The sequence below is a fragment of the Erinaceus europaeus genome, chromosome 8 (genome assembly GCF_950295315.1).
Source record: "Erinaceus europaeus chromosome 8, mEriEur2.1, whole genome shotgun sequence".
In the NCBI taxonomy this organism is placed as follows: domain Eukaryota; kingdom Metazoa; phylum Chordata; class Mammalia; order Eulipotyphla; family Erinaceidae; genus Erinaceus; species Erinaceus europaeus.
In genome coordinates this window covers 33,789,346-33,816,148 of record NC_080169.1, presented here as the reverse complement: position 1 = coordinate 33,816,148, position 26,803 = coordinate 33,789,346, and the positions used below count along the sequence as shown (strand labels likewise).

General features: G+C 35.7%; 1 protein-coding gene across 6 annotated transcripts in view; it reads left to right on the top strand.

The window, feature by feature from the left end:
* HDAC9 (histone deacetylase 9) overlaps positions 1–26,803 on the top strand; it is a 1,141,821-nt gene that overhangs the window by 792,838 nt on the left and 322,180 nt on the right. For all 6 annotated transcript variants that reach the window (XM_060196121.1, XM_060196126.1, XM_060196123.1 and 3 more), the window contains one exon: positions 19,844–19,964. In XM_060196121.1, coding sequence (XP_060052104.1) covers positions 19,844–19,964 — 121 coding nt within the window. The remainder of the gene's footprint in view (positions 1–19,843; positions 19,965–26,803) is intronic.

Genomic DNA, 26,803 nt, shown 5'->3' with positions numbered 1-26,803 from the left:
GCATGGCTGTTTGCTATCTCTCTGGCAGATATTTTTATGGTAGAAATTTCAATATTTTTAAATACTTGTATTTTGTCACTGTTTCTTAAGACTCATTGCCACAGATTCCTGATAAGGGCCTTCTTTCAGTGAGAAAAAATATTTCTTAGGCTTTCAAAGGTTTAAAACAAAATTTAATATTAACTCCAAAGGCTCTCACTGTTAAACTTGCAAAATATCTCAGAATGAGTAGTTGTTTTAGTTACTATAAATGATCACCATTGCCTAAGATTCACTAGCATTCTATATTCAATTTAGATAATTTAAAAAAAAATACCTTCTGTTTTTTCCCTCATTATTTTAACATTTACTTATCCAAAATATTTTTCCTGGATTTTATAGTATATTCCACATATGTTCTAAGCTATAGAAATCTGTGATTCCATAAGATAGATATGTTCACTGTTTTTACAGACTCATAATTTGACATGTTACTCTTTCATTCTGTTGCAATTTTCAGATCAATCAAGTATTCAAATATATCAGTTTAAAAATAAATTAAATGGATAAAATAATTATACAGTACATAATAATAGTTATGTTAGAAAAAATTATACACTGAGACTATATGAAATTTAGTATCCTTTGAAAAATTTAATAAAGACTATCTTAGGGGCCGGGAGGTGGCACACCTGTTTGAGAACACAAATTGCAATGCTCATGGACCTGGGTTCAAGTCCCTGGCCCCCACCTGCAGGGGAAAGGCTTTGCAAGTGGTGAAGCAGTGCTGCAGGTGTCTCTCTGTCTCTTTACCTCTCTGTCTCCCCTTCCTCTCAACTGGCTGTCTCTATCCAATAAATAAATAAATATAATAAAAAATTTAAAAAAGAATTTGACTTAATAAATACTATCTTATAATTACTTTCATTGTCATATGCAAATTGTTCATTATCATTTGTTTATACATTATCCAATATCAGGCTTTTAGATGTATTTGTTATATAATTTTTACATGTTTGTATCAAGTCATAACATATCTTTAAAAATATCTTAAAAAGTAAAACAACTGATTTTTGGAAATTCAAAGTAATCTATTCTGTGTATTTATTTCTGTAGATTAGTTTCTTTATATTAGTATTTCATATTTAGTTCATTAATTTATTGTACTGAGAGAAAATGAGAGGTAAGGGGAAAGAAGTGAGGAAGAGAGACACCTGCAGTACTGCTTCACTGCTCATAAAGATTTCCTTCAGCAAAAATAAACAAACTATATATGTAGTTTGGATAGTTGGATATATAACCAACCAGACTATTTCTGGGGTTTGGTGCCTGCCAAATTTTACCACTGTTTTTCAGTAGCCATTTTTTTTTCTTTTTAATAAAGGATGAAAGACAGATAGAAAGAAGGAAAGCAAGGTAGAGAGAGGAATAATACTATAACACTACAAAGTTCATGAAGTTTCCTCCCTGTAGGTGCAGTTCTGAGACTTGAACGCTATTCCTTACACATCATAAAATTTGTACTCTACTAAGTTTGCCACAGGCTCCCCCCTCCCGAGTTTGATATTAGTTGACAAATTTTAGTATAATCTTTCAGGTTTTTGATAGTAAAGTTTGTATGCCAGACCACTCATATTTGCATAAATCCACATGGAATTCATAAAAAAGCAGACCAGCAAGGATTCTCATGTGAACCTTTTTGTCTCACCTTTGCATCTCCTGTAGATATCTTTCTCATAAAAATCCTTCTTTCTGGGAGTCGCGAGGTAGCGCAGTGGGTAAAGCTCACGTGGCACCAAGCGCAAGGACCAGTGTAAGGATCCTTGTTTGAACCCCCGGCTTCCCACTTGCAGGGGAGTCGCTTCACAGGCAGTGAAGCAGGTCTAAAGGTGTCTTTCTCTCCTCCTCCCTGTCTTCCCCTCCTCTCTCCATTTCTCTCTGTCCTTTCCAACAATGACTACAACAATAAAACAAGGGCAACAAAAGGGACTAAGTAAGTAAGTAAATAAATAAATAAAAGAATAGGAAAGTTGTCAAGGGAGAGGATGCCATATGGAGTTCTGATGGTGGGAATTGTGTGGAGTTGCACCCCTCTTATCATTGGTTTTCTCAGTGTTTCTTTTATATATATAAAAAAAGGGGGAACAAAACGTAAAATAAATAAATATAAAAAATTTTTAAAATCCTCCTTTCTTTTGGTCAAATGAGTCACTATAGTTACATTTTTTTCATGTTCACATTTCTGTTGTATCCTAAAGGAACTGGCATTATGCCCAAATGCTCCAATTAGCAGTGGCTAATCATAACATTGAAATGTACTGTGAGAGTATGATATTTTAAAAATCTTATACCTGAATAAATAAATACTTGTTCATGGAAAGAATGTAGATAAATCAGTTAATTTTACTTTTTCTTAACATTTTAAAGTCTATTATTATTCGTTTCTGGTCAGTTTTCTTTTTTTAAGTTTTCATAAGTCATATAATTTTTGAAGCTGTAAACACCAAGGTGTAGGACAGCACTGACTAATACGACATGAAGTCCAGGATAAACTATCAAAAATGTGGGCCTGATATGAATGAGTGAAGTTCTCATAGGCAGATCTTTTTTTTTAAATTTCTTTATTGGGGAATTAATGCTTTACATTCAACAGTAAATACAATAGTTTGTACATGCATAACATTTCTCAGTTTTCCATATAACAAAACAACCCCCACTATGTCCTCTGCCATGCTTCTTGGACCTGTATTTTCCCCAGAGCCTTTTACTTTGTTGCAATATGTCAATTCCAGTTCAGGTTCTACTTGTGTTTTCTCTTCTGGTCTTGTTTTTCATTTTCTGCCTGAGATCATCCCATATTCATCCTTCTGTTTCTGACTTATTTCACTTAACATGAATTTTTCAAGGTTCATGTAAGATCTGCTGAAAATGGTGAAGTTACCTTTTTTTTTTTTATAGCTGAGTAGTATTCCATTGTGTATATATACTACAGCTTGTTCAAGCCACTCATCTGTTGTTGGACACCTGGGTTGCTTCCAGGTTTTGACTATTACAAACTGTGCTGCTAAGAACATATGTATACACAGATCTTTTTGCATGGATGTGTTGGGTTCCTTAGAATATATTCCCAGGAGATGAATTGCAGGATCATAGGGTAGGTCCCTTTCTAGCCTTCTGAGAGTTCTCCAGACTGTTCTCCACAGAGGTTGGACCAATTGACATTCCCACCAGCAGTGCAGGAGGGTTCCTTTGACCTCACAACCTCTCCAGCATTTGCTGCTGTTACTTTTCTGATGTATGACATTCTCACAGGAGTGAAGTGGTATATCATTGTTGCCTTTATTTGCATTTCTCTGACAATCAAAGATTGGGAGCAGTTTTTCATGTGCTTCTCAGCCTTCTAGATCTCTTTTGTGGTGAATATTCTGTCCATGTCTTCTCCCCATTTTTGAATGGGGTTATTTGCTTTCTTGTTGTTGAGTTTGGAAAGCCCTTTATATATTTTGGTTATTAAACTCTAATCTGATGTATGACATGTAAAGATCTCCCATTCTGTGAGAGGTCTCTTGCTTTGGGTACTGGTTTCTTTTGCTGTGCAGAAGCTATTTATTTATTTATTTATTTATTTGAAAAAGGAGACATTAACAAAACTGTAGGATAGGAGGGGTACAACTCCACACAGTTCCCACCACCAGATCTCTATATCCTGTCCTCTCCCCTGATAGCTTTCCCATTCTCTATCCCTCTGGGAGTATGGACCCAAGGTCATTGTGGGTTGCAGAAGGTGGAAGGTCTGGCTTCTGTAATTACTTCCCCGCTGAACATGGGCATTGACTGGTCAATACATACTCCAAGTCTACCTCTCTCTTTCCCTAGTAGGGTACGGCTCTGGGGGCTGAGCTCCAGGACACATTGGTGGGGTGGTCTGTCCAGAGAAGTCTGGTAGGCATCATGCTGGCATCTGGAACCTGGTGGCCTAGTAATGAAGCTGAAGGGTTGTCATTCCACACCTGAAGTCTCTGGACACAGTCTGAAGTGAAGCATGCTGGGGTGGCACTCTTTGCGTTGATTAGGTTGAGATTGGCGGATGCAATATTATTTGATATGAATTGAGAGAAGCATGCAGGAAAGTGCGCCCCTCCCTGAGGTTTCAGGACTGGCGAAAATATAGGCTCTGTAGTGGAAATGTGAGGTTCCTGCTGTTTTAGGGTTCAAGAAGACAATGGATAGTTGTTGTTATTATCACATTATTTGGTAATTGGGTTAACTTTGAAAGGTCCCTTTGTTAGGGTTTGCTGTATAATACCCAGCATCTTGTATATGGCTGTGCCACTGGTTGCTTCTGTTCTACCCGGTCTAGGCTTTTGAGAGAGTCAACATGTCAAAGACTCAGTCATAGGCAGATCTTAAGAAACAAGGACAGGAAGGGAATACACAAAGTAAAATTTAAATAGAATTTTGTATTGTACCAAAGGACTCTGGGGGAGAAGGGGAGACAGGAAGCAGGGAGGCTTTGGTGTCTTGGTGCATGATGGAGGGAAAAGACTTAAGTTGGGAATGAAAATATTTTTCAGATATCTACTGTGGAGAGATGAAAAATCATACTCCTATATCATGTGTAACAACTGTACTATAAACCATTACCCCATCCTCAATAAAACAATTTTTAAAAGAGTAATGTTAGTTAGCCTGAACCTAGTTACTCATAGATTCCATGAAAAAAGATCACTCAATTAACAAATAACATACCTGAAAGTCCATGTCAGCAGACTTAATGTTTAATAATATAACATGTTTCAATTTAAAATAGCAACCAATAAAGTCACAAAATGAAGACTAGTTAATAAGTTAAAAATCAACACCTGGGGCAGGGTGGTGGTGCACCTGGTTGAGCACACATGTTACAGTGCAGAAGGACCCGGGTTCGAGGCCCACCTGTAGGAGAAAGCTTTGAGAGTGGTGAAGCAGGTCTGCAGGTGTCTGTCTGTCTCTCCCCCTCTCTATCTCCCCTTTTCCTCTCAACTTCTGGCTGCCTCTATCCAATAAATAAATAAAGATAATAAAAACTTTTAAATATCAACACCTATATAACACTATAAAATATTTTTCTCATATGCTTCTTAAAAAACTATTGAGGAAATGTTTAGCAAGATGGCAGCTGTTTTAGGAGCACAATTTTGCATCTCCCTAAAATCTAGGTAGCACACCTCAGCCACCACCAAAATGCCATTTCCTTCTACCAACACAGGGGCATTGGCCCACCTGCCTCTAAGTTCTTTCCTCATTCTGATCCATTGACATAGAATAAATGTTAATCCCTACTCTGCAGACATAAAATAAGGGTTTGTTTATGTTGTACCTTGTATTTCCTGCTGCTTTACTTTTTAATCCCACGTGTGAGTGAGATCATCTGGTATTTGTCTTTCTCTTTCTGGTTTATTTCACTTAGCATAATCACCTCCAGTTCCATCCATACTGTTGCAAAAACAAAAACAAAAAAGAGCAAGATAAGCAAGATTTCATCTTTTCTTGAAGAAAAAGATGAAATATACCATAACTTCTTTATGCATTCAGCTGTCTTTAGGCACATGGATTGTTTGGATTAGTTTGCACCTAGGGAAAGGCTTGCTGGATTATACTGTAGATTTTAACTTTTTGGGAAATCTTCATATGGTTTGTCATAGAAACTGAACTTATATGTATCCCTACCACATGTATCTGAGACCACTTTTCCCTACATCTACATCATCAAATGTTTCTGACCTTCCTAATTGAGACCGGTCTCATGGATGTGAGGTAATAATAGCTTAGTGTAGTTTTGATTTACATTTTTTTCATAATAGGTGCTGATTAGCATTTTCTTTGTTCTCTTCGGATAGCATATTTTTCCCATTTTTGATGGGGCATTTATTTTCTTGTTAATTTTGATGAGTTCTTGAAATATCTTGAGATTTTTCCCTTTGTCAGATGCAAGCTTTATGAATATTTTCTTCCACTTGGTGGTATGTCTTTTTTCTTAAAAGATAGATACTTTTGCTGTGCATGCTCTTTTGATGTTATCTCATTTGTTTATTTTTGCTGGTATATCCTTTATTGTTGGGGTTAACTCTCTGAATACACTTTTAAAGCCAATATAATGGGTTACTTTACCTTTTTTTCTTCACTGAATTTTATGGTTATGAGTTTAACATCTCAGTTTTTCAACCATTTTGAATTTCCTTTAATGCATGCTGTGAGATGATAATCCAAGTTAATTCTTTTCCGAGTAGATATCTAATTTTCCTAACATCAGCTACTCTAGAGACATTCCACCCTCATTGGATGCTCTGGCTACCTTGTTATAGATTAACTGCCCAAGTGATTGAAGGTTAATTTCTAGGATCTCAGTTTTACACACCTATTTTTGTTAAATTTTTAAATCATCTTTATTTATTGGATAGAGAAAGTCAGAAATTGAGAGAAAGGGGGAGATAGAGAGGGAGAAAGAAGCCCTGCTTCACCACTCGCAAAGCTTTCCTCCTGCAGGAGAGGACTGAGGGATCAAACCTGGGTCCTTGTGCATAGTTCTTCTTCTTCTAGCATTTGCCCTTCTTCCGTAGCCAGTCAACAGCATCAGGTTGAGCCTGATGTAAAGTTTCGAGACCTGTGCATAGTAACATGTGCACTCAACCAATGGGCCACCACAGACCCCCCAGTTTTACTCTCTTAATCTGTATGTCGACTTTATGCTAATACTATACTATTTTGGTTACTACAGCTTTGTGTTATATTGCAAATTGGTAAATGTGACTCCTCCATTTTATCTTTTTTCTTTAAAAATATATTTTATTTATTTAAATGAGAAAGAAATGCTCGGAGACAGAGACTGGAGCACCACTACACTTTGGCTTATAGTGGCACTGGGGATTGAACTCTAGACTTTGGAGCCTCAGGCATGAAAACCTAACCCTCTCATCTTTTTTCTTAGGCTTAGTTTGGTAAATCAGGATCTTTAGCACTACCAAATAATTTAAGTATTGTCATTCTATTTCATTAAATATGTCGTTGGAACGTTTATAGGGATTTTATTGACTCCGTATAATACTTTGGGCAGATAGGCATGTGTCAATGTTAATTATTTAATTAAATTATTATTATTGCCACAAGTACGAATTCACACCTCCTAGTAGCCATTATCCGTTTTTTTTCTTTTTCTTTTTAATTAAGACAGAGAGAAATTGAGGAGGGTAAGGAGGCCAAGAGAGGGCCAGGTGGTGACACACCAGGTTTAGAGCGCACATAACCACTTCCTGCCTGAAGGGAAGATGCTTCACCAATGTGGTGAGGCAGGTCTGTAGTTGTCCTTATTACTCTTTTCTTTTTCTCCCCTATCAATTTCTCTCTGTCCTATCAAATCAAGTAAAAAAAAATATGGAGGGAAGATAGAGAGGCAGAGAGAAAGAGACAGTAGCCGACTAGCTTTCCGTCTGTAGGTGAGAAGCAAGAGCTGGGGCTTGAACCTGGATCTTGTGCATGATAATGTGTGCTCATTTTTTTTCTGATTCTGACTACTCTTACTTATTTTTATTTTATGTCTTGGTTATGGCTAGAACTTATAGTGCTATATAAAACAACAACAGTGAGACCGAATATACTGGCCTTATTTCTGTTTCATTGAGAGAGTTTCCAGTTTTTCTTTATTGAGTATGGTGTTAGCTTTAGGTCAGTCAAATATATAGCTGTTATTATGTTAATCTACATCCCTTATGTCTCCTTTTTGTTGAGAGCCTATATCATGATATTTTATTGGATATTGCCAGATTTCTTTCTTGTGTCTATTTATCTGATCATACTTTACATTTTGTTGATGTGGTATATTAATTGATCTGCATATGTTGATCCATTCTTACATTCCCAGAATGATCCTAACTTATTCATAATGTATGACCATTTTAACATATTGTTAGGTTTAATTGAATGAGATTTTGAAAAAAAAAATCACTTATGGTTGGATAGAGACAGAGAAATTGAGAAGAGAAGGGAAGACAGATAAGGAGAAAGACAGAGAGACATCTGCCACTGCCTGGCCCCTTGACCAAGATTTTGTTAAGCATATTTTGATCTATGTTCTTTGTGAATATTGATCTGTAGTTTCATTTTTATCAAGATTATGTTGGTCTCATAAAAGGTATTTGGGAGGATTTCTTTTAAAAACATGTGTAAGAGCTTAAGAAATATAGATACATTGATTCTCTCTGATAATTTAATAGAACTCACTAGTAAACCTATCTTGTCCTAGATTTTTGTCTTGGGGGATAAAATTTTATTACTGTTCCACCTTTCTGCTTTATTATTGCTCTGCTCAGATTTTCTACTACCTATTGATTCGACTTACTTTCAGTGAAGACATAGCACAAAAATCTGACCCCAAACTTTGTAGTAATGTAAACAGATAACTCTTTCCTCTGACAGAAAAGAAGCCATTTTGATCTGGTAATGTGTGTACTCCACTTGGTGTGTCACTGCTTGGCCCCCAAAAGCTGGTCATTTGAAAACATCAAAAATTACTTTTTGTTTCAAAGCATTAGACTAATTAACAAATCAAATGTATGTATCATTTCATTTGATAGTGTAGAGAATTAGTCAAAATGGTTTCTTCTGAAAGTATTGCTTCACATTCGATATGATCTTGCTATAGTCTGTGTACATTTGTCAGGTTATTTAACCTTACTGATCTTTGTTTTTTTCAAGTATAAGACGGCATTGGGTGAAAGGTTTACTAGATCCTTCTTTCCTTCCTTCATCTTCTGTCTCTCTCTCTGTCTCTCCCTTCCTTCCTTCCTTCCTTCCTTCCTTCCTTCCTTCCTTCCTTCCTTCCTTCCTTCCTTCCTTCCTTCCTTTATTTCTTGCTTGCTGGATGTCTTTCTTTATTGCTGTCTTCCTTCCTTCCTTTTTCTCTTCCTGTCTTCCTCCCTTCCTTCCTTCCTTCCTTCCTTCCTTCCTTCCTTCCTCTCTTTCTTTCTTTCTTTCTTTCTTTCTTTCTTTCTTTCTTTCTTTCTTTCTTTCTTTCTTTCTTTCATCATTGCTAGGGCTTCACTGCTCTGGGCCAGTTACTTTTTTTCACATGGAAAGAGGGGAAAAAGGAAGGCAGAGAGAAATGTGGAAAGACACTACAGTACTGTGACCTTTTACAATATGCTGAGGGTCAAGACAGAACCATGGTCGTGTACATGGCAAAGCAGGTACACTATCCAGGTGAACTATTTTGCAAGCTCTATTTACTAGAAGTTTTAGTGATTGGTTCAGAGTTTAGTTCCAATAATGTGTGAAAGCAAATAGCTAAGGAGTTTCTTAGGAATATAACACCCTCTTTGGCTATATATAGGAAAAAATAGGATGTTTCAGTAAACACATAGCTTTTAGTTTGCCAGCTATATTGTAAATTGGCTCTGCTCACTAGTTGTGATTAGCATCCAGAGAAAGCATTAGTTCTCATTATGTTGGATTATAGTGGTTATATGGGCTAACTTTTTTTGGCATGCTGTGGCACTGTTTTTAAAAAATTGAGTTGGTTGGTAGTCCTTCATGCCAGTACCCTTTAATTTTTTCCACTATTTGGTCAGTCTAGTGGTTCAGTTAAAAGCAGAAAGTAAATTAAGCAGCTTTTTTTTTTCAACCCTAAGAAATGGAACATGAAGGGTCACTATGTGTCCTCACCTAATCATCAAGCTCTCTGATTAGGTAGCAAGGTTTCTGAAATGTGGTTTCCCCTAAAGAAAACAATGAGCTTTTCTTTGCTTTAAAATTTGCACAGATTGATCTATCATCTGTTAGAAATGCACTTGCAGTTGTTTTTCCAGAAGTGCTCATGACTCGACACTACCAAACCACCCACAGACATTTGCTTGCTCTCACATTTGTTCTGAGAATAATAACATTTTTTAATGCTTTTGTTGGATTGCACATAATGTGGAATTTGCATTGCTTCTTTGTGACTAATATTGAAAAACTTTGTTTCGCTTAATTCATAAGTAAAAACCATAAGCAACATGCTGTGCTGAAATGTTTAACTCTTTTATTCAAGTGCCAACACAAAGTAATTACAAAACAATTTTGGGACACCAAACCAAGCTACTGTTGCCCCTTCTGGGACTTCTGGGCAGTTTCAAAGAGAAAAGTGCAGGACAGGTTTACTATAAAAAGGTTAGGTGCCAAAGAATTCCTGTCCACACAAGGGATTTTTGAAACACTAGTTGCAAATCTAAGAAATAACATTTTGTGGAAGCACTGCAGGGGTGTGCAAGTTTTCTAGTATCAGAGCAGCAAAACACAGAGTGCTGCAAGTTAATAGAAATTCAATTAAACATTTGTTTTACAGAGTAGTCTAACTAGATGGCAGCACATAACAGCTAACTGTCTTTTTTAGTTTGCAAAAATGTCTTAATGTGTATTTGTCTTAGCATCTAAACACATGGCAGTAAAGAGATTTAGACAGGAAGTCTTGTGAATTGTCTCAAAAAGATGTTAGTCTTAGACGGAATGTGATCTAGATGTGCTAAGCAAATAATTTTATATTGTTTTTTTCCTGAGAGATATCTGTACATTAGAATAGAATGAGCCCAGATATTTAAATATACCAAAGACAACCTGAGTGGCTTATAATCAGACTATTTTGACTTATTTTCTTTGATTGGTTTTTTTGAAACAAAAATTATTGTGGAAACCAACCAACAAAAGGCAATAAGATAATCTATCTACCTTTTTGAGTTCATTTGGAAAATGATCCAGAATTTTAAAACCTTGCTGTATTAGAACATGGAGATGTTCAGTACATTACAGCAGAGTACTTCATGCTGGAGGCTGCAGATTTGATTTCTTTAATTGCCATATCAGAACTGAGAAGTGCATACATATCTCTCATAAAAATAAACAAATGAAAATTATTTAAAAATACTGGTAATAAAGTATATTAATAAATGAACAGTTAAATGTTTTTTGACCATTTAAAAATTATAGTACTGATATAGCACAGAATTTTATAAGAAAAATTGTTTCATATATGATCATTATAAAAAATTTCAATCCTAACCATTAAAATGTTTATCTATATCTTTTGTTTATCTATAATTTAAAAAAATAATTATAATGTAGAAAATTCAGTTGTACTAAAAGCATAATAATTAAGGCCAAACATGTAGCAGAGTGGTTATATAAAAGACTTCCATGCCTGAGGCTGTAAGGTCCCAAGTTCAATCTTGACATCACCATAACCAAAGCTGAGTAGTACTCTAGTAAAAATAAAATAAAATATGCAAAATTAGCCAGTTACATTAAGGAGTATTTTTTTCTTGCTTCTGAGGGACATAATAATTTGAAATGGTTGGCAAAATGAAAAAACTTAAAAAATAGATAATACATATATGTTTGTTGTCACCCAGAACTTGATTATAGAATGAGAATTACTTTTTTTTCCTAAACTACTTTTGAAGCTACTCTATGTCCTGAGTTATTTTTTAAAGTGCATTATAATGACAACATCAATCAGTATTACATACAAGTGAAATGAACTTGTCACTGAAACCGAATAGAGGGGGCTGGGTGATGGCACAACTGGTTGAGCACACACCATGTTCAAAGACCTGGGTGCACCCCCTACATCCCACCTGGGTGGAGGATGCTTCAGAGGTGGTGAAGCAAGTCTACAGGTATTAATCTTTCTCTCTCTCATACCTTCTCCCCTCTCAATTTCTCTCTGTCTTATCAAAGAAAATAGAAAGAAAAAAAAAAAAAAACGATCACCAGAAGCAATGGCTTCATAGTGCTGGCACTGAGCCCCAAAGATAAACAGACAAACCTGGTAGTAAGAGAGAGAGGGAGAGGGAAAAAGGAAGAGGGAGGGGGGGAGAGAGAGAGAGAGAAAGAGAGAGAGAGAGAGAGGAGAAAAGATAAAAAAGAAACCAAAAGACTTTCATGATTCTTAACTTTTAAAAATTTTTTTCTTATTTTTTAACTTTATTTTTTATTTATTTTATTTATTTGTTATTGGATAGAGACAGAGAGAAATTGAGATATAAGGGGGAGATAGAGAGGAAGAGAGACAGAGAGACACCTGCAGACCTGCTTCACTATCTCCCCCTTCTCAATTTCAAGTTGTCTCTATCCAGTAAATAAATAAAGATTTAAAAAACAAAAGATTTACTTAAAAAAAACAATAGAAAAGCTTCCAATGGAGAGGATGGGATACGGAACTCTGGTGGTGGGAATTGTGTGGAACTGTACCCTTCTTAGCCTATGGTCTTGTCAATCATTGTTAAATTTAAAAAGGCAACTCTTCATCTGCACTACTCCAGCTTTTAGGTTCATGATTAGTCAACAATCTGTTTGGCTTTATATGTTAACTCTGCAGCCACCAGGTTCTAGATGCTAACATGATGCCAACCAGACTTTCCTGGACAGATAACCCCACCAATGTGTCCTGGAACTCTGCTTCCCCAGAACTCCGCCCCACTAGGGAAAGAGAGAGGCAGGCTAGGAATATCAGTAGACTTGTCAATGCCCATGTTCAGTGGGGAAGTAATTACAGAAGCCAGACCTTCCACCTTCTGCATCCCACAATGACCTTGGGTCCATACTCCCAAAGGGTTAAAGAATAGAAAAGCTATCAGGGGAGGGGATGGGATACAGAGTTCTGGTGGTGGGAATTGTGTGGAGTTGTACCCCTTTTATCCTATGGTTTTATCAGCGTTTTCTTTTTATATAAAAAAAGATTAGGAAAGCTATCAAGGGAGAGGATGGGATACAGAGTTCTGGTGGTAGGAATTGTGTGGAACTGTACCTCTCTTATCTTATGGTCTTGTCAACATTTCCATTTTATTAATAAATTTTTTTATTTAGAAAAGCATAAAAGAAAAGTGGCTTTTTGAAAATCCTCAAATCAAATTCTCTGTTCCTTTACTCGTAGCTATTTATCACTTGTGTGATAAATTTGCTTGCCTGTGTCAAAAAATTTATTGCTTCTCTTCTTCTTCTTCTCCTCCTCCTCCTCCTCCTCCTCCTCCTCCTCCTCCTCATCCTCATCCTCCTCCTCCTCTTCTTTCTTCTTCTTCTTCTATAGGAGAGGGGATGGGGGAGATAGAAAGGAAGAGAGAAAGATATACAGAACAGCTTCATCACTCATGAAGCGTTCACCTTCAGGATCAGGACAGGGGCTCCAACTTGAGTCCTTGCACATGGTAAAGTGTGTACTCAGCCAGGTACACCACTGCTTGCCCCTGCCTCTAGCAAATTTATAAAGAAAAGGAAAACTTATTTTCTTGAGTCTTATTATCTATCAGGTTATTTCACATTGTATCTTATAATTTTAGAATTAAAAGAGTTTTAAAAATAATTTGGTCAAATCAGTTTATGTTTCTAAATGAAGACAATAAATGTCCAGAAAGTACTCAGAGCTGCCTGTAGGCATGTTAGATACAGAGGCAGAACTCAGAACCTAGAGATCCTGATTCTGACAGTTAATTTTTTTCCTCATGTGACCAGCAGAAAGGACCGAACAGGGTTTGATAGACAGCATAATTAATGGTTATGCAAAAAGACTTGTGCCTAAAGCTCCAAAGTCCTAAGTTAAAACCCCAACACCATAAGACAGAGCTGATCAGTGACCTAGTTCCCTGGTCTCTATCTTTTTTATCTCTCTATTTCTATTACTTTCTATTTTCCCCTCTGCCTGTATATCTTTCATTAAAATTAAATAAATAAATTATTAAAAATCAAAAAGGACCAAACACCTGCTGAGCTGATTGCTGGGTTTCCTTTCCTTTCTTTCACTACACTTTCTTTTTTAGAAAGACTCTGAGGATAACAGGTTATACAAAGAATAAGAAACATGCATGAGGGGACCTGGTGGTGGTATACCTGATTAAGTGCACACACTACAATGTGTAACAATCCAGGTATAAAGCTGTAGGGGCCTCTCTATTTCTCCTTCTCCCTCTCTCTCTCCCTCTCTCTCTCTCTCTCTCTCTCTCTCTCTCTCTCTCTATATATATATATATATATATATATATATGCCTCCTCCCACCTCTCAATTTCTCAATTTTAAAAGAAAAAAAAACTTTACTACAGAAAGAAACTTTCTTTAGAGAATAAAGAAGGAAATGTTAGGTTTACAGATGTAAATTCACCAGTATTTATGTGGGTATGCTCATCTAAAGCATACTCTGATGAGTATAATTAGGCATGAGAAATAAGACCAGATTTTTACATTTGCATAATAGAGGACAATCTATCAAGAAAAATGTACAGGTCACAAACTGAGTCTTCATTTAGTACATTTGGATCAGCAAGGGAAACCTTGATACTCTTAGTTCAGTTACAATTCTTTAGCTCTCCAAGTGTGCAGCCTTGGGGATTTTTTTTTGTGTGTGTAGATAAAATAAAAATATACCCCTATAGTTAGGAACACAGGATGAAATATTTTTTGAAAATGAGATATTTCAGTGGAAATTCATACCTAATATGTCATCACTTTGAAAATGATTAAAGAAAATGGGGTCTCCCCCAGCAGAGGCAGGTACTTTGACTTGTCAAATTTAAGTTGGACATTTTCTCGTAATTTGGAACTGCCACAAAATGAACCCTTTCATGTCTTCAATAATACCAAACCAATGCAATCCATCTGTTCTGCTAAATTATTTCTAGTTCCCTAACCAAAGGCACTGCTTTTTCATGCATTTTATCATGATTTTATGCCCTTTATTATATTTTACAAAAGGTTCTGATTCCTCCAGGGCCAATGAGAACTGATTAGGACACTGGCCTCAATCCAGGCTTTGAACACAGGAGGGGAAGGAATAGAACTGTTTCCTTTTTTCCCTGCTCCTTGGAAGAAAAAAATACGAATCTATACCGTGTGTGCTATGTGTGTGGGTGGGTGTGGGTAGGCTGCAGTTTATCCTGTCACAGTATGGCTTTGTAGATCATGTTCATAACATTCCATATATAATCAGGTTGCATTAAAGGGCTTTATTTCAGAAAGACTATTTCTTTAGGAAAGAACCATGGTATGTTGTAAGACTCAATGATATGGTCATTTGAAGAAAAAAAAAATCTTTAGTCAAACTTCAAACTGTTTGGGACCCTGTACTAAATAAGATTGTCAGGTGTGCTTATATTTCCTTACTCTCAAGGCAGAAACTTGCTTCAGAAAGTGCAAGTCACAGAGAAAGACAATGTAGTAATGAACACAATCATATATTGTTGTTACTTTAAAGAAAAGCTAGAAGTTTACATTCCTAGGCTTCTATTGCTTAGTTATTTAAAACCTAAACTTGAATCTCAAAAGAAAAATCCCATATGAATGCCATCCCTCATATGCATTGAGTGTCTCTATTATTCGTAATTCTCAAAAATTGTGCTGGTGAGAATATCATAGCTGACTTTAGTTATGCTACAGCCTAGGTTCTTTGAGAACGGAAATCAGTATCTCCCTAAATTGTGAGTATCAGAGCACTTTATCCTATTTTGTGCCTAATTATACTAGTGACCTTTAAATGAAGAGATTACCACTAGGAAGAAATGAATGAATAAAGAGTACACAGGAAATAGAAAATATCTATACTAAAGCTGAACCAAGTAACAATTAGTTGCTGAGGTTAATACCAGGACATGAGAATTGTTAGAGAATTAAAATCAAGATGAAAAATTAATATTAGCAATTTAAGACATCTGATAAAAACTAAAGCAACATAGAAATGCTTCTGAAAATTATAGTGAAAAGAAAGAAGAAAGTATTTGTGACTTCAGAATTTTAAGCTTAGTCATTTAGGAAGTTCCCAAAGCAATTGCCCAGTGAAATGTAATTTGCAAGTCATGCTAGCTCCAAGTAGAATATTCTTCATAATAAATTACATTCTTCATAATTGCTCTTTTTATGTAGAAACATATGGTTTCTACATAAAACCTTCTATAGTTCCTGTATTCTAGCCATCATAGAAGTGGGTGGTAGTCAACACTAAGTATTTCCTTATTTTATTTTTAATTTCTTTATTGGGGAATTAATGGTTTACAGTTGACAATAAAATACAATAGTTTGTACATGTGTAACATTTTCCTCTTTTCCACAAGACAGTTCAATGCCCACGAAGTCTTCCTCTGCCATCATGTTCCAGGATCTGAACCCTCCCACCCCACCCCAGAGTCTTTCACTATGATGTAACACACCAATATTTCCTTATTTTAATCTAACTATTTTTATTGTTGTTGTAGTTATTATTGTTGTTATTGATGCCATCATTGTTAGATAGGACAGAGAGAAATGGTGAGGGGAGGGGAGACAGAAGGGGAGAAGAAGATAGACACCTGCAGACCTGCGTCACCACCTGTGAAGCGACTCTCTTGCAGGTAGGGAGCCAGGGGCTTGAGTCCTTGTACTCTGTGCCAAGTGCTCTTATCCTGCTGCACTACCAAAGCAAAAACTTGTGAACTATGTCATATTTTACTAATGAGAAAGGAGATGAATTATAAAGTAGGACAGAATACTATTAAAGTAAGCAAATGCTATTTAGCCCTGATCATATTCTCCTTCCTCACTATTAGAATAGTTGACTGGCATTACTCAGAGGTTGAATTAAGATTCACCAGTGTCTGTGATTTATCAGTGCTTTAGCCACTGTCATTAATTAAATCTTAATAGTGCTTTATTTTTCAAATGTGTGATTGAGATTTCAACCGGAATGCTAGCAGAATTTTGGAAGGATCAGAAAGGAATTGGGACAAGCATAGACTATATGGCATATAAATACATAGACATATATTTGACATATATTAAAAAATAAATATTATTAGTTTATAAAAACATAGGTCATAGATTTATGTATACATGTGTGATATTTAACATTATAGTGAAAAATATTCAATTTGGAGTGGAAAAGGAAATCTGTGAAAGGAGAAATGTGAAGAATCCATAAAGTTTTCTGGTACTAATCAAAATGTGAATCTGTTAGCTATATAATTGATAATTTTAAGATAGAGCTATTTCCCTTTATAAGTGTGCATAATGAAAGTGGGTATGGATTTCATAGATTCATAGAGATGAGAGCTGGAAATTTTATTATTTCATAGTGTTTATTATTTGCCAGACTAGGACTGACTGTCATGATCTGGTTTTCCAATACACCAAGCATTTTGATTTTGGAAGATTCAGACTGCAGAGTCATCATTATTTATTGAAGTGATTTTCCACCAGCTAAAATATCAGCTGTCTTCCTTTCATATCAACTAAATTTCTTCCTATTCTTTTTTCTCTCATTACTTACCATTCTATTGCTTTGGTTGTTCTACTCTTCCATGACTGTTTCCAAATTTGTTGATTAGCATGCTCATTTGTTGGCCAGAGCAATGACTGATCAAATGTCCATCATTGTATTTGTCATAATCTTTATCATTATCATCCTCATCTTACTAAATAAAGAAAACATTTTTTTCAATTTTTCTAGAAATGTACATGTTGAAACATTGTGTCAAAAGTAGGGGACTTCATTGGTATGGCAAAGAAAATTACATTTGCATTTATTTATTTGGCACATGATTGTCACAGCGCCAAGAAGTTTGTTTTACATTACTTTTGTTACCTGTCTTTTCTCCTACTATTCCTCTCTCTCTCATTGTGACATAACAATTTTTCTGTGACAAGCAGTTTTACCCTTTACCCAATTATGTTAAAGTGTTGGTAGGTTAATTTTTTCCTGGCCTACTCTTTCAACAAAGTACACTTCGATAGCAATCACTGTGCTTTGCACTAGAGATACTGAATATGTAATTGTCTTGCCCTGATACAGGTGTTATCAATGGATGGTTCTATATCATTTGTGACTCCATCTTGAGAAATATGAGAGGACAGTATTCCTGAACAGATTCTCTTTGAATTTCACTATAGTTTTACTTATAAATAACATTACAAATGTCTTGTTATCAAGAATTATTTCAACGAAATTTTAATACAATTTGAATAACTTAGAAAGCAAAGCAAATTTCTTTTTAAAAATATTTATTTATTCCCTTTTGTTACCCTTGTTTTTTATTGTTATTGTTATTGATGTCATCATTGTTGAATAGGACAGAGAGAAATGGAGAGAGCAGGGGAAGACAATGAGGAGAGAGAGAAAGATAGACACCTGCAGACCTGCTTCACCACTTTTGAAGTGATACCCCTGCAGGTAGTGAGCCGGGGGCTCGAACCGATATCCTTAGGCTGGTCCTTGCGCTTTGCGCCACCTGTGCTTAACCCACTGCATTACCTCCTGACTCCCTTGCAATTTTCTAAGTGAAGGTTAATCAACCTCATACAGCTGCACAATGCTTGTTGGGCTGACAGGTGTGTCAACTAAGAAAGGTGGCCCAGAAGAGTACATTTCATATAAACTAAATGAAGTTTAACTTAATGGATAACCCTGTCTTTAAAAAAATATGACTAAAAATAAATTAAGGGGTCTGGGCACCTGGTTAAGTGCACATATTACCAAGAGCAAGGACCCAAGTTTGAGCCTCTGCTCCCTATCTGTGGGGGAGGGGGAGTGTTTTGTAAGTGGTGGAACAGGTTTGCAAGTCATTCAGTTTCTCTCTGTCCTGTCTAGTAAAAATAAGAAAGAAAGAAAGAAAGAAAGAAAGAAAGAAAGAAAGAAAGAAAGAAAGAAAGAGGCAGGGAGGGAGGGAGGAAGGAAGGAAGGAAGAAAGAAAAAAGGAAGAAAGGAAGAAAGAAAGAAAGAAAGAAAGAAAGAAAGAAAGAAAGAAAGAAAGAAGAAAGAAAGGAAAAGAAAAGAGAAGAATGGTCACCACCAGATCCCAGTGATAACCCTGGTGGGCCAGGAAAATATCTCAGAGCATTGGAGCACTAGACTTGCATGCCTAAGGTTCCAGATTTGACCCCCCTCATATATTAAAGATGAGTAATGCTCAAGCATCTTATTCTTTCTCTCACATAAAAATAAACAGATCTCTAAAGAGTAGTCTCTGTAAGGATGTGTATAAAAATAATGATCGAGACTAAAGTATCTCAAACTATCTCCAGTTAAACAGTTACTGCTTTTGTTTCATTTCCAATGTGTCATGAGCTAATGCATTTGTAAAAGAAACACTCTGGAAATAAATAACAAAAATAGATAAGATTATACTAGATTTAACAAATATTAAAATACTATGTCACATTACCATAACGGTTTCTAAATATTTACTCTATACATTTCTGTACAGATCTCAACAGAGATTATTCACAGTTTGATACCTATTCCATAGGACATACTTAGAATACCAATTATATATTTTTTGGGTTGTCTGTAAAGTCATGACATATTTTTCTATGTTTTTCTTTAGATTAATGCTACTGTGAACTTCATGCACAACATGATTACATTTTGGTGTTAGTAATCAAGTGCATTACATTTTTGGGGTACTTACTTGTTCCTTTAAGAAATAATAATTGATACAGTTTAGTAAAAATCCTTAAAAGAAACAAACCCAAAAAACCAGAAGTAGTACTTGAGGATAGTGTAAAATAAGATCTTAATGAATTTATTTTTCAATATTTTTGTTTGTTTTTTAAGCTTATAAGTTCCACTAAAAGCTATTGATTTCTATGATACTGATTTATTTTTAGGGGAAAAAGTAATAGTAATATGCTTTATGTCAGCTACCCACTTGGGCAAAAAAATCAATATGTTGGAACTTAACTGTTTTTTTTTTTTAATGTTATTATGGTACTTTACCAAGAAGTGTTACATTCCTAAATGATGAAACTCAGCCCAGTATTAATCATCTTAAATGTGGCTTGGGATCTTATTTTCTTCTAAATGTTGTCAGTGCAATGCTGCAGTCTTCTACTATTTTCTTTCAGAGAATCCAAGGTCGAAAAGCCAGTCTGGAGGAAATACAACTTGTTCATTCTGAACATCACTCACTGCTGTATGGCACCAACCCCCTGGATGGACAGAAGCTGGATCCCAGGACTCTCTTGGGTCTGTATAGACCTCTATTCTACTGAGAATAGCACATTCCGGTACTATCATTATTTAAGGCTGATGTCAGTTGAAAATACTTGGCAGGCAGTGTGACAAAAAATAAGCTTTTCCAACAAAATTGTTGCATGGAATGAGTCATTCACAAGAGGGCAATGTAGATAAGAAAATCTTGTAATGGAAAAAAATGACAATGCAAGCTCTATGACATTTACTTAGAAATTAATTATTTTTTAATTTCATTTGTTTACTGTGTTTGAGCATACAGAAATTAATATATTGTTAAACTAGTTCACATTTTTAAACTAAAAGGACTAAGTACATTCCCTTTCCCATTTGCTTTATTTTCAGTTCTTTTTTTTCCTGTGACCTAGGCAAACAAGAAGACATAATTTGTTTTAAGTGAAAAATTCTTATTACTGCACTAAATTTAATAAGAATACTGCATTGTATATTTTAATGTATGCCTTTTAATGGGAATAAATGTTGATAGCAGAAGTACAGGCTATTAAGTAATATTTAGGTAGTACATATTTTTCAAACTTTTATTAGATTTTAAAATAAAGTTCATATTGAATAGTTTTATATAAACTGTACATGTAAGGTAAGAAAAACAAAGTTTAGAGAAAGTTTAGGAAAACAGTTTTATTTTAACTCGATATTAATCTCACTAATAATATTTTATAATGGAATAATAAAATAATGAGACAGAACAACAAATGTTAAAAGGGTCATTTCTTTAAATTATTTTATTTTATTTATTTATTAACTGGATAGAGAAATAAAGAGGGAAGGGGATTATAGAGAGGGACAGAGATGGAGAGAAACCTACAATACTGAATCGCCACTAGCAAAGCTTTCCCCCTGCAGGTGGGGACCGGGGACTTAAACCTGGGTCCTTCCACATTGTTAACATGTGTGCTCAACCAGGTGTGCCACTACCCAGCTCAGGATCATATTTTAATCATTTTAATTCAAAAGATTTTTTAAGGATTTTTTCCTTTCTTTATACTAAACTTATTATATTCATTCTAAATTACTGAACTCTCAATTCATTGTTATTTCAAAATGATTTACGTTCACTGTTCATAAACAATTCAAAAGAAAATACATAATATAGTGGCAGCCATCTTGAATAGAATTTTTAAGGATAAATTAAGAATTATCTGCTAAAACATTCACAATTTGCCTATTTAGATGCTGGGTGGTGGTGCACCTCGTTTAGCACACATGGTACTATTCATAAGGACTCAGGTTCAGGCCCCAGCTCACCACGTGCAATGGGACACTTTATAAGCAGTGAAGCAGGTCTTAAAGTTCCTCTCTCTCTCTCTCTCTCTCTCTCTCTCTCTCTCTCTCTCTCCCTCTCTCTCTCCTCTCTCAATTTCTCTCTGTAAATGAAAAAAAAAGAAAAAAGAAAAAATGGTCACCAGCAGTGGATTCCAGTGCCAGTAATGAGTCCCAGCAGTAACCCTGAAGGAAAAAAAAAAGTCTCTTTGTAATGAAAAGGTATAAGGATGAATGTATATGTGTGTATGCAAGTTGAGCAACGATAGTTTATGGAGAAATTGATAGAAAGGGTTTGCTTAATGTTGGCCTAGCAAAATAGCTCACATGGGTAGTGCAGATCCATATTTGAGTCTGGTCCTCACACTGTTGCAAGATGCTTGATTCAGTTGTCTCTTTTACTCTTTCTTTGCTTCTATACCTCTATTAAAAATGTTTGCTTAATTTTTAGAAAGCATATTGCCAGAATTTGATGATTAGAAGCAGTTTGCATAGTAGAACTAAAATATATAATAATATAGAACCCATTAAGTCGATATCATCATAGACAAAGATCCTGTATCTACACATGAAAGTTCTTTTTCTATACATATTGTATCACAAATTTCCATATTTTAACCCATACAGTTAATCAAACACTAACTTTCATGGGTTTTTTTTTAAATCAAATACACATTTTAAAGTTAAACTATTTTCATGATGACTCATTATTAACAGGTAAGAGAAACAAGTAGAAAATTTTCCCTATTTTTGTTATTGATGCTTACTATTATAAATTAACCTTGGTATAAGACTAGTTTCTTTGAATTTAGTTGGGATAAACTCATAGGTGGGCATATGAATGATACTAGAAAATAATTGTTGTTGCTAAAATGCTAAGGACCCAGGTTCATATTCCTAGTCGCCACTTGCAGGGTAGATGCTCCACTAAGAGTGAAGCAGTGTGGCAAGTTGTCTCTTCCTTTCTGGCTGTCTATTTTCCTCTGTCTCTCTCAATTTCTCTCTGTCTAACATGTCCAGCATGTAATTTAGAACTTGAATAAAAGTAATTTTATATATCTATGTGATTACTATGAAGCATAGGTAATATTGCTTTTATGAATTTAATGCAAATGTAGTAGCCATGTTTACTTAGTTTTGAATATTTAATATGGGCTAGGAAGATTCATCCAACTAATGATCTTAGAGTTAGCTTTCAATACACATATGAAGCTCCTTAGATACATTTCACATGAGTAAAGATAAAATATTATATCCTGTTAGATTCTGTTAAATTCAGCATTAATGAGTTTACAGAGCTATTTCAATTTCTCCTCTGAATCCAGAAATTTAACTGATTTTCAAGTCAAGTTTTAAGTAAGTGGTCATATTCATTTAAATATATATATATATATATATATATATATATATATATATATATATATATATATATGTTGAATTTCTATGCTCTCGTAATTTGTATCTAAGGGGGTCGGCCGGTGGCGCAGTGGGTTAAGCGCATGTGGTGCAAAGCGCAGGAACCAGCATAAGGATCCCGGTTTGAGCCCCTGGCTCCCCACCTGCAGGGGAGTCGCTTCATAGGTGGGGAGTCGCTTCATAGGTGGTGAAGCAGGTCTGCAGGTGTCTATCTTTCTCTCCCCCTCTCTGTCTTCCCCTCCTCTCTCCATTTCTCTCTGTCCTATCCAACAATGAACAACATCAACAATGGCAATAATAATAACCAAAACGAGGCTACAACAACAAGGGCAACAAAAAGGGGGGGAAATGGCTTCCAGGAGCGGTGGATTCATGGTGCAGGCACCGAGCCCAGCAATAACCCTGGAGGGGAAAAAAATGTATCTAAATGATCAAATTGAAGCGGCCATGTGTGGGGCCAGACAGTGATGCACCTGGTTAAGTGCATACATTACAGTGTGCAAGGGCCAGGGTTCAAGTCCCTGGTTGCCACCTACAGTGGGAAAGCTATACAACTGAAAAAGCAGGGCTACAGGTGTCTCTCTGTCTCTTTCCCTATCTTGCTCTCCTTTCTCAATTTCTCTGACTCTATACAATAATAAATAGATTAATTAATTAAATAATTAAAGTAGTGCCCATTGTGTTGGTTTATAATATTAATATTCATCAAAACACTTTCTCTTAATCCCTTTCTTTCACTCCTACACATCCCTCTTTCATCCTCAATTTTCGATGCCTACATTCTATGTAATCACACTCCCATAATAAAGTGAAGTTTACTAGGTTTCCTGAATTTTCTAAGTGAGGTTGACACTATTAAAGTAGCAGGTGGAATTTAAGCAAAATTTTAGTATGACCACAGCTAAAGGTGTTTGTGTGTTGAAAGATGTCTAAATCTTACAAAATAGTAGATTTGAAAATGGGAACTATTTATCTCTCTAAGTAACTCTAGATACTATTAAATGATATATTTAAAACCAGCAAGATAATTAATTTTACAGAGTACCTGGTGTGTTATGTAGTCCACCCAGGTTTGAGTCTAGTCTCTAATATACGGGGGAATGTTTCAGTGCTCTGGTCTCTCTCTCTCTCTCTCTCTCTCTCTCTCTTCCTCCTTTCTCTCTCTGTCTCACGTCTCTCTTTCTGAATAATTTGACCTGGAATTGTAAAGCACCATTTATGACTCCCCCCAGAATTTTTTTTCAACTATTTTTGGTGTAAGGTTTTTCTCAAAGTTAATTTTCCTCTTCTAATTCCCAGTGTTTACTATCTTGTGGCTAGTCACATCTTAAATCATGAAAAAGACAATATGACATTATGAAAAGTTAAATCCAATCCAATTCAATGAATTAAAATGTTTTCATGCCACTAGATAATTGATAACGTATTTTTTGTACTATGAAAACATTGCAAAGTAAAATTCTCCTAGGGTCATCTGCTTTTCTTCTATTTTTTTAAATTGGGGGATTAATGATTTACAATAAATATAGTTGCTGAAACATGTGTATATTTTCTAAAAATGCTCTCACCCTCAGCCTAGGTTCTCTTGCACCCATCATGCACCAGGACCTGAATGTTCCCATACACTCTGAATCTTTTGTTTTAGTGCAATACACCACAACCCAGTCCAAATTCTACTTTGTGTTTCCCCTTTCTGTTCATATTTCTCAATTTCTGCCCATGAGTAAGGTCACTCCATATTCATGCTGTTTATTCTTCTAAGTTATATTTCCTTCTACCATATAGTTTTCTTATTGTCTTAGAGTTTGGTAATTAAAATATATTTTGAATTGCTTTGTTACATAATCATGCTATCTTTATTCCCTTTTATTGACTGTGGTATGAAAAATTCAACCACCAAAAATAGTCTCATATATTTTTTTTTGCCTCCAGGGTTATTACTGGGGCCCAATGCCTGCACTACGAATCCACTGCTCCTGGAGGCCATTCTTTCTCCACATTTTGTTGTTGTTGTTGTTGTTATTGCCCTTGCTGTTGTCATTATTGTTTTGTTGCCATTGATGTTGTTGGATAGGACAGAGAGACATTGGGGGAGGAGGGGAGACAGAGAAGGGATGAGAAAGATAGACACCTGTAGACCTGCTTCACAGCTTGTGAAACAAACCCCAACCCTGCAGTGGGGAGCTGGGGCTCTAACCGGAATCCTTAGGCAGGTCAGTGAGCTTTGCAAGATGTGCACTTAACCCACAGCACTACCACCCAATACCCAGTCTCATAGATTTTGTGATCATTGAATTTATACTTACAAACTATGTATGGGTGCAAAAATATTTTGTTAAGACCAACAACTTAAAAAAGCGTGCTTCTCTCCAAGTTTTCCATCAATTTTTCAATAGATCATTTACTGGTGCCAGTATTTTTATTAAAAAATTTCCAATTATTTTTCCATATATTATTTGTTTAATGATAACAAAAGAATCAGAGAGAGACCAGAGCATTGGTCTACAATATGGAATGTGAGGATTCAAACTGGGGGTCTCATATGTTCCTCATGCACCACTGAGCCGTGAGCCACGTCCCTGGCCATGGCTTCTTGTCTTGTTATCCGTAAAAATACTTACATACAATGAGATATTTTAATTTTTTCATTTGCATTTACTTGCTTCCTTATCATTTCCCATCTGTTAGCAATTGTATTTGAAAAATTGACTATTATAATTTATTGTTTTCAAAATAAGCTTGCTTCTGTGACAGTAAAATCTATTTAGACTTTTACTGACAAGGCAAGAACATTCAACCACAAACCTGTTTTCAATTTTCATCATTATTTATTTCATTCATCACCAATAGAGCAAATGAAGTGGAATAGGTGAAATCAGAGTTTGAGTTTGGTTGTCACCAATCACCTGAGCAACTTGTCTGAGACAAGAACACTTTTACTGTGATGTGGAAATGCTCCTTGACTTTTCCTTTAATTACTGTGCAATGAAGATTTTAGTCTTAGATATTGAAGAATAATTACTTTTACTTTCAACTGTGTAATAGTAGAAAATAAAGAAAATAAAATGCAGAGGTTTGGGCAAATAAATCATTTTGTTAGAGTACCAACTCAGATGCCTTAGGACCAAGAGGCATCACCTTATACCAGAGCGAAACTCTGTTCTCTCTCTCTCTCTCTCTCTCTCTCTGTCTGTCTGTCTCTCTGTCTGTCTCTCTCTCTCTCTCTCCTTTTTCCTCCTTCTTCTCATCATGAAATAAAAATAAATCTTGAAAAAAACTAAAAGTTGAGGGAAGTAAAATCGTCACTAAATAATGCATAAAATATCAATCTCAAGGATCATTCACAAGGAAGATTTTGCGAAGTTTGCCAAGTGCATCTTAACATTTTTATTTAAATTTCAATTACATTTATATCACCAAAAGGGGAAATAAATTGGATTCCCTATTAATAGTGTTTATAATATGCTTACTTAAAATAATGAATTTTGAAATGGCTATGGTAGACTCAGTCTTAGCTATACACTTCAACTAGAAACTTAGATTAAGTATGTATTTAAATTTTTAAATTTTTAATTTTTTTTTATTTAAGAAAGGATTAATTAACAAAACCATAGGGTAGGAGGGATACAATTCCACACAATTCCCACCACCCAATCTCCATATCCCACCCCCTCCCCTGGTAGCTTTCCCATTCTCTATCCCTCTGGGAGCATAGACCCAGGGTCATTGTGGGTTGCAGAAGGTAGAAGGTCTGGCTTCTGTAATTGCCTCCTCGCTGAAAATGGGCATTGACTGGTCAGTCTATACTCCCAGTCTGCCTCTCTCTTTCCCTAGTAGGGTGTGTCTCTGGGGAAGCTGAGCTCCAGGACATATTGGTGGGGTCTTCAGTCCAGGGAAGCCTGGGCAGTATCCTGAAGACATCTGGAACCTGGTGGCTGAAAAGAGAGTTAACATACTAAGCCAAACAAATTGTTGAGCAATCGTGGACCAAAAGCTTGGAATAGTGGAGAGGAAGTGTTAGGGGGGTACTCACTGCAAACTCTAGTGTACTTCTGCTTTCAGGTAAATATTTTGCAGTAGTTTACGGATACGTGTGAACATATGCTCTCTCTCACAGAAACTGGTGTAAATCTAGG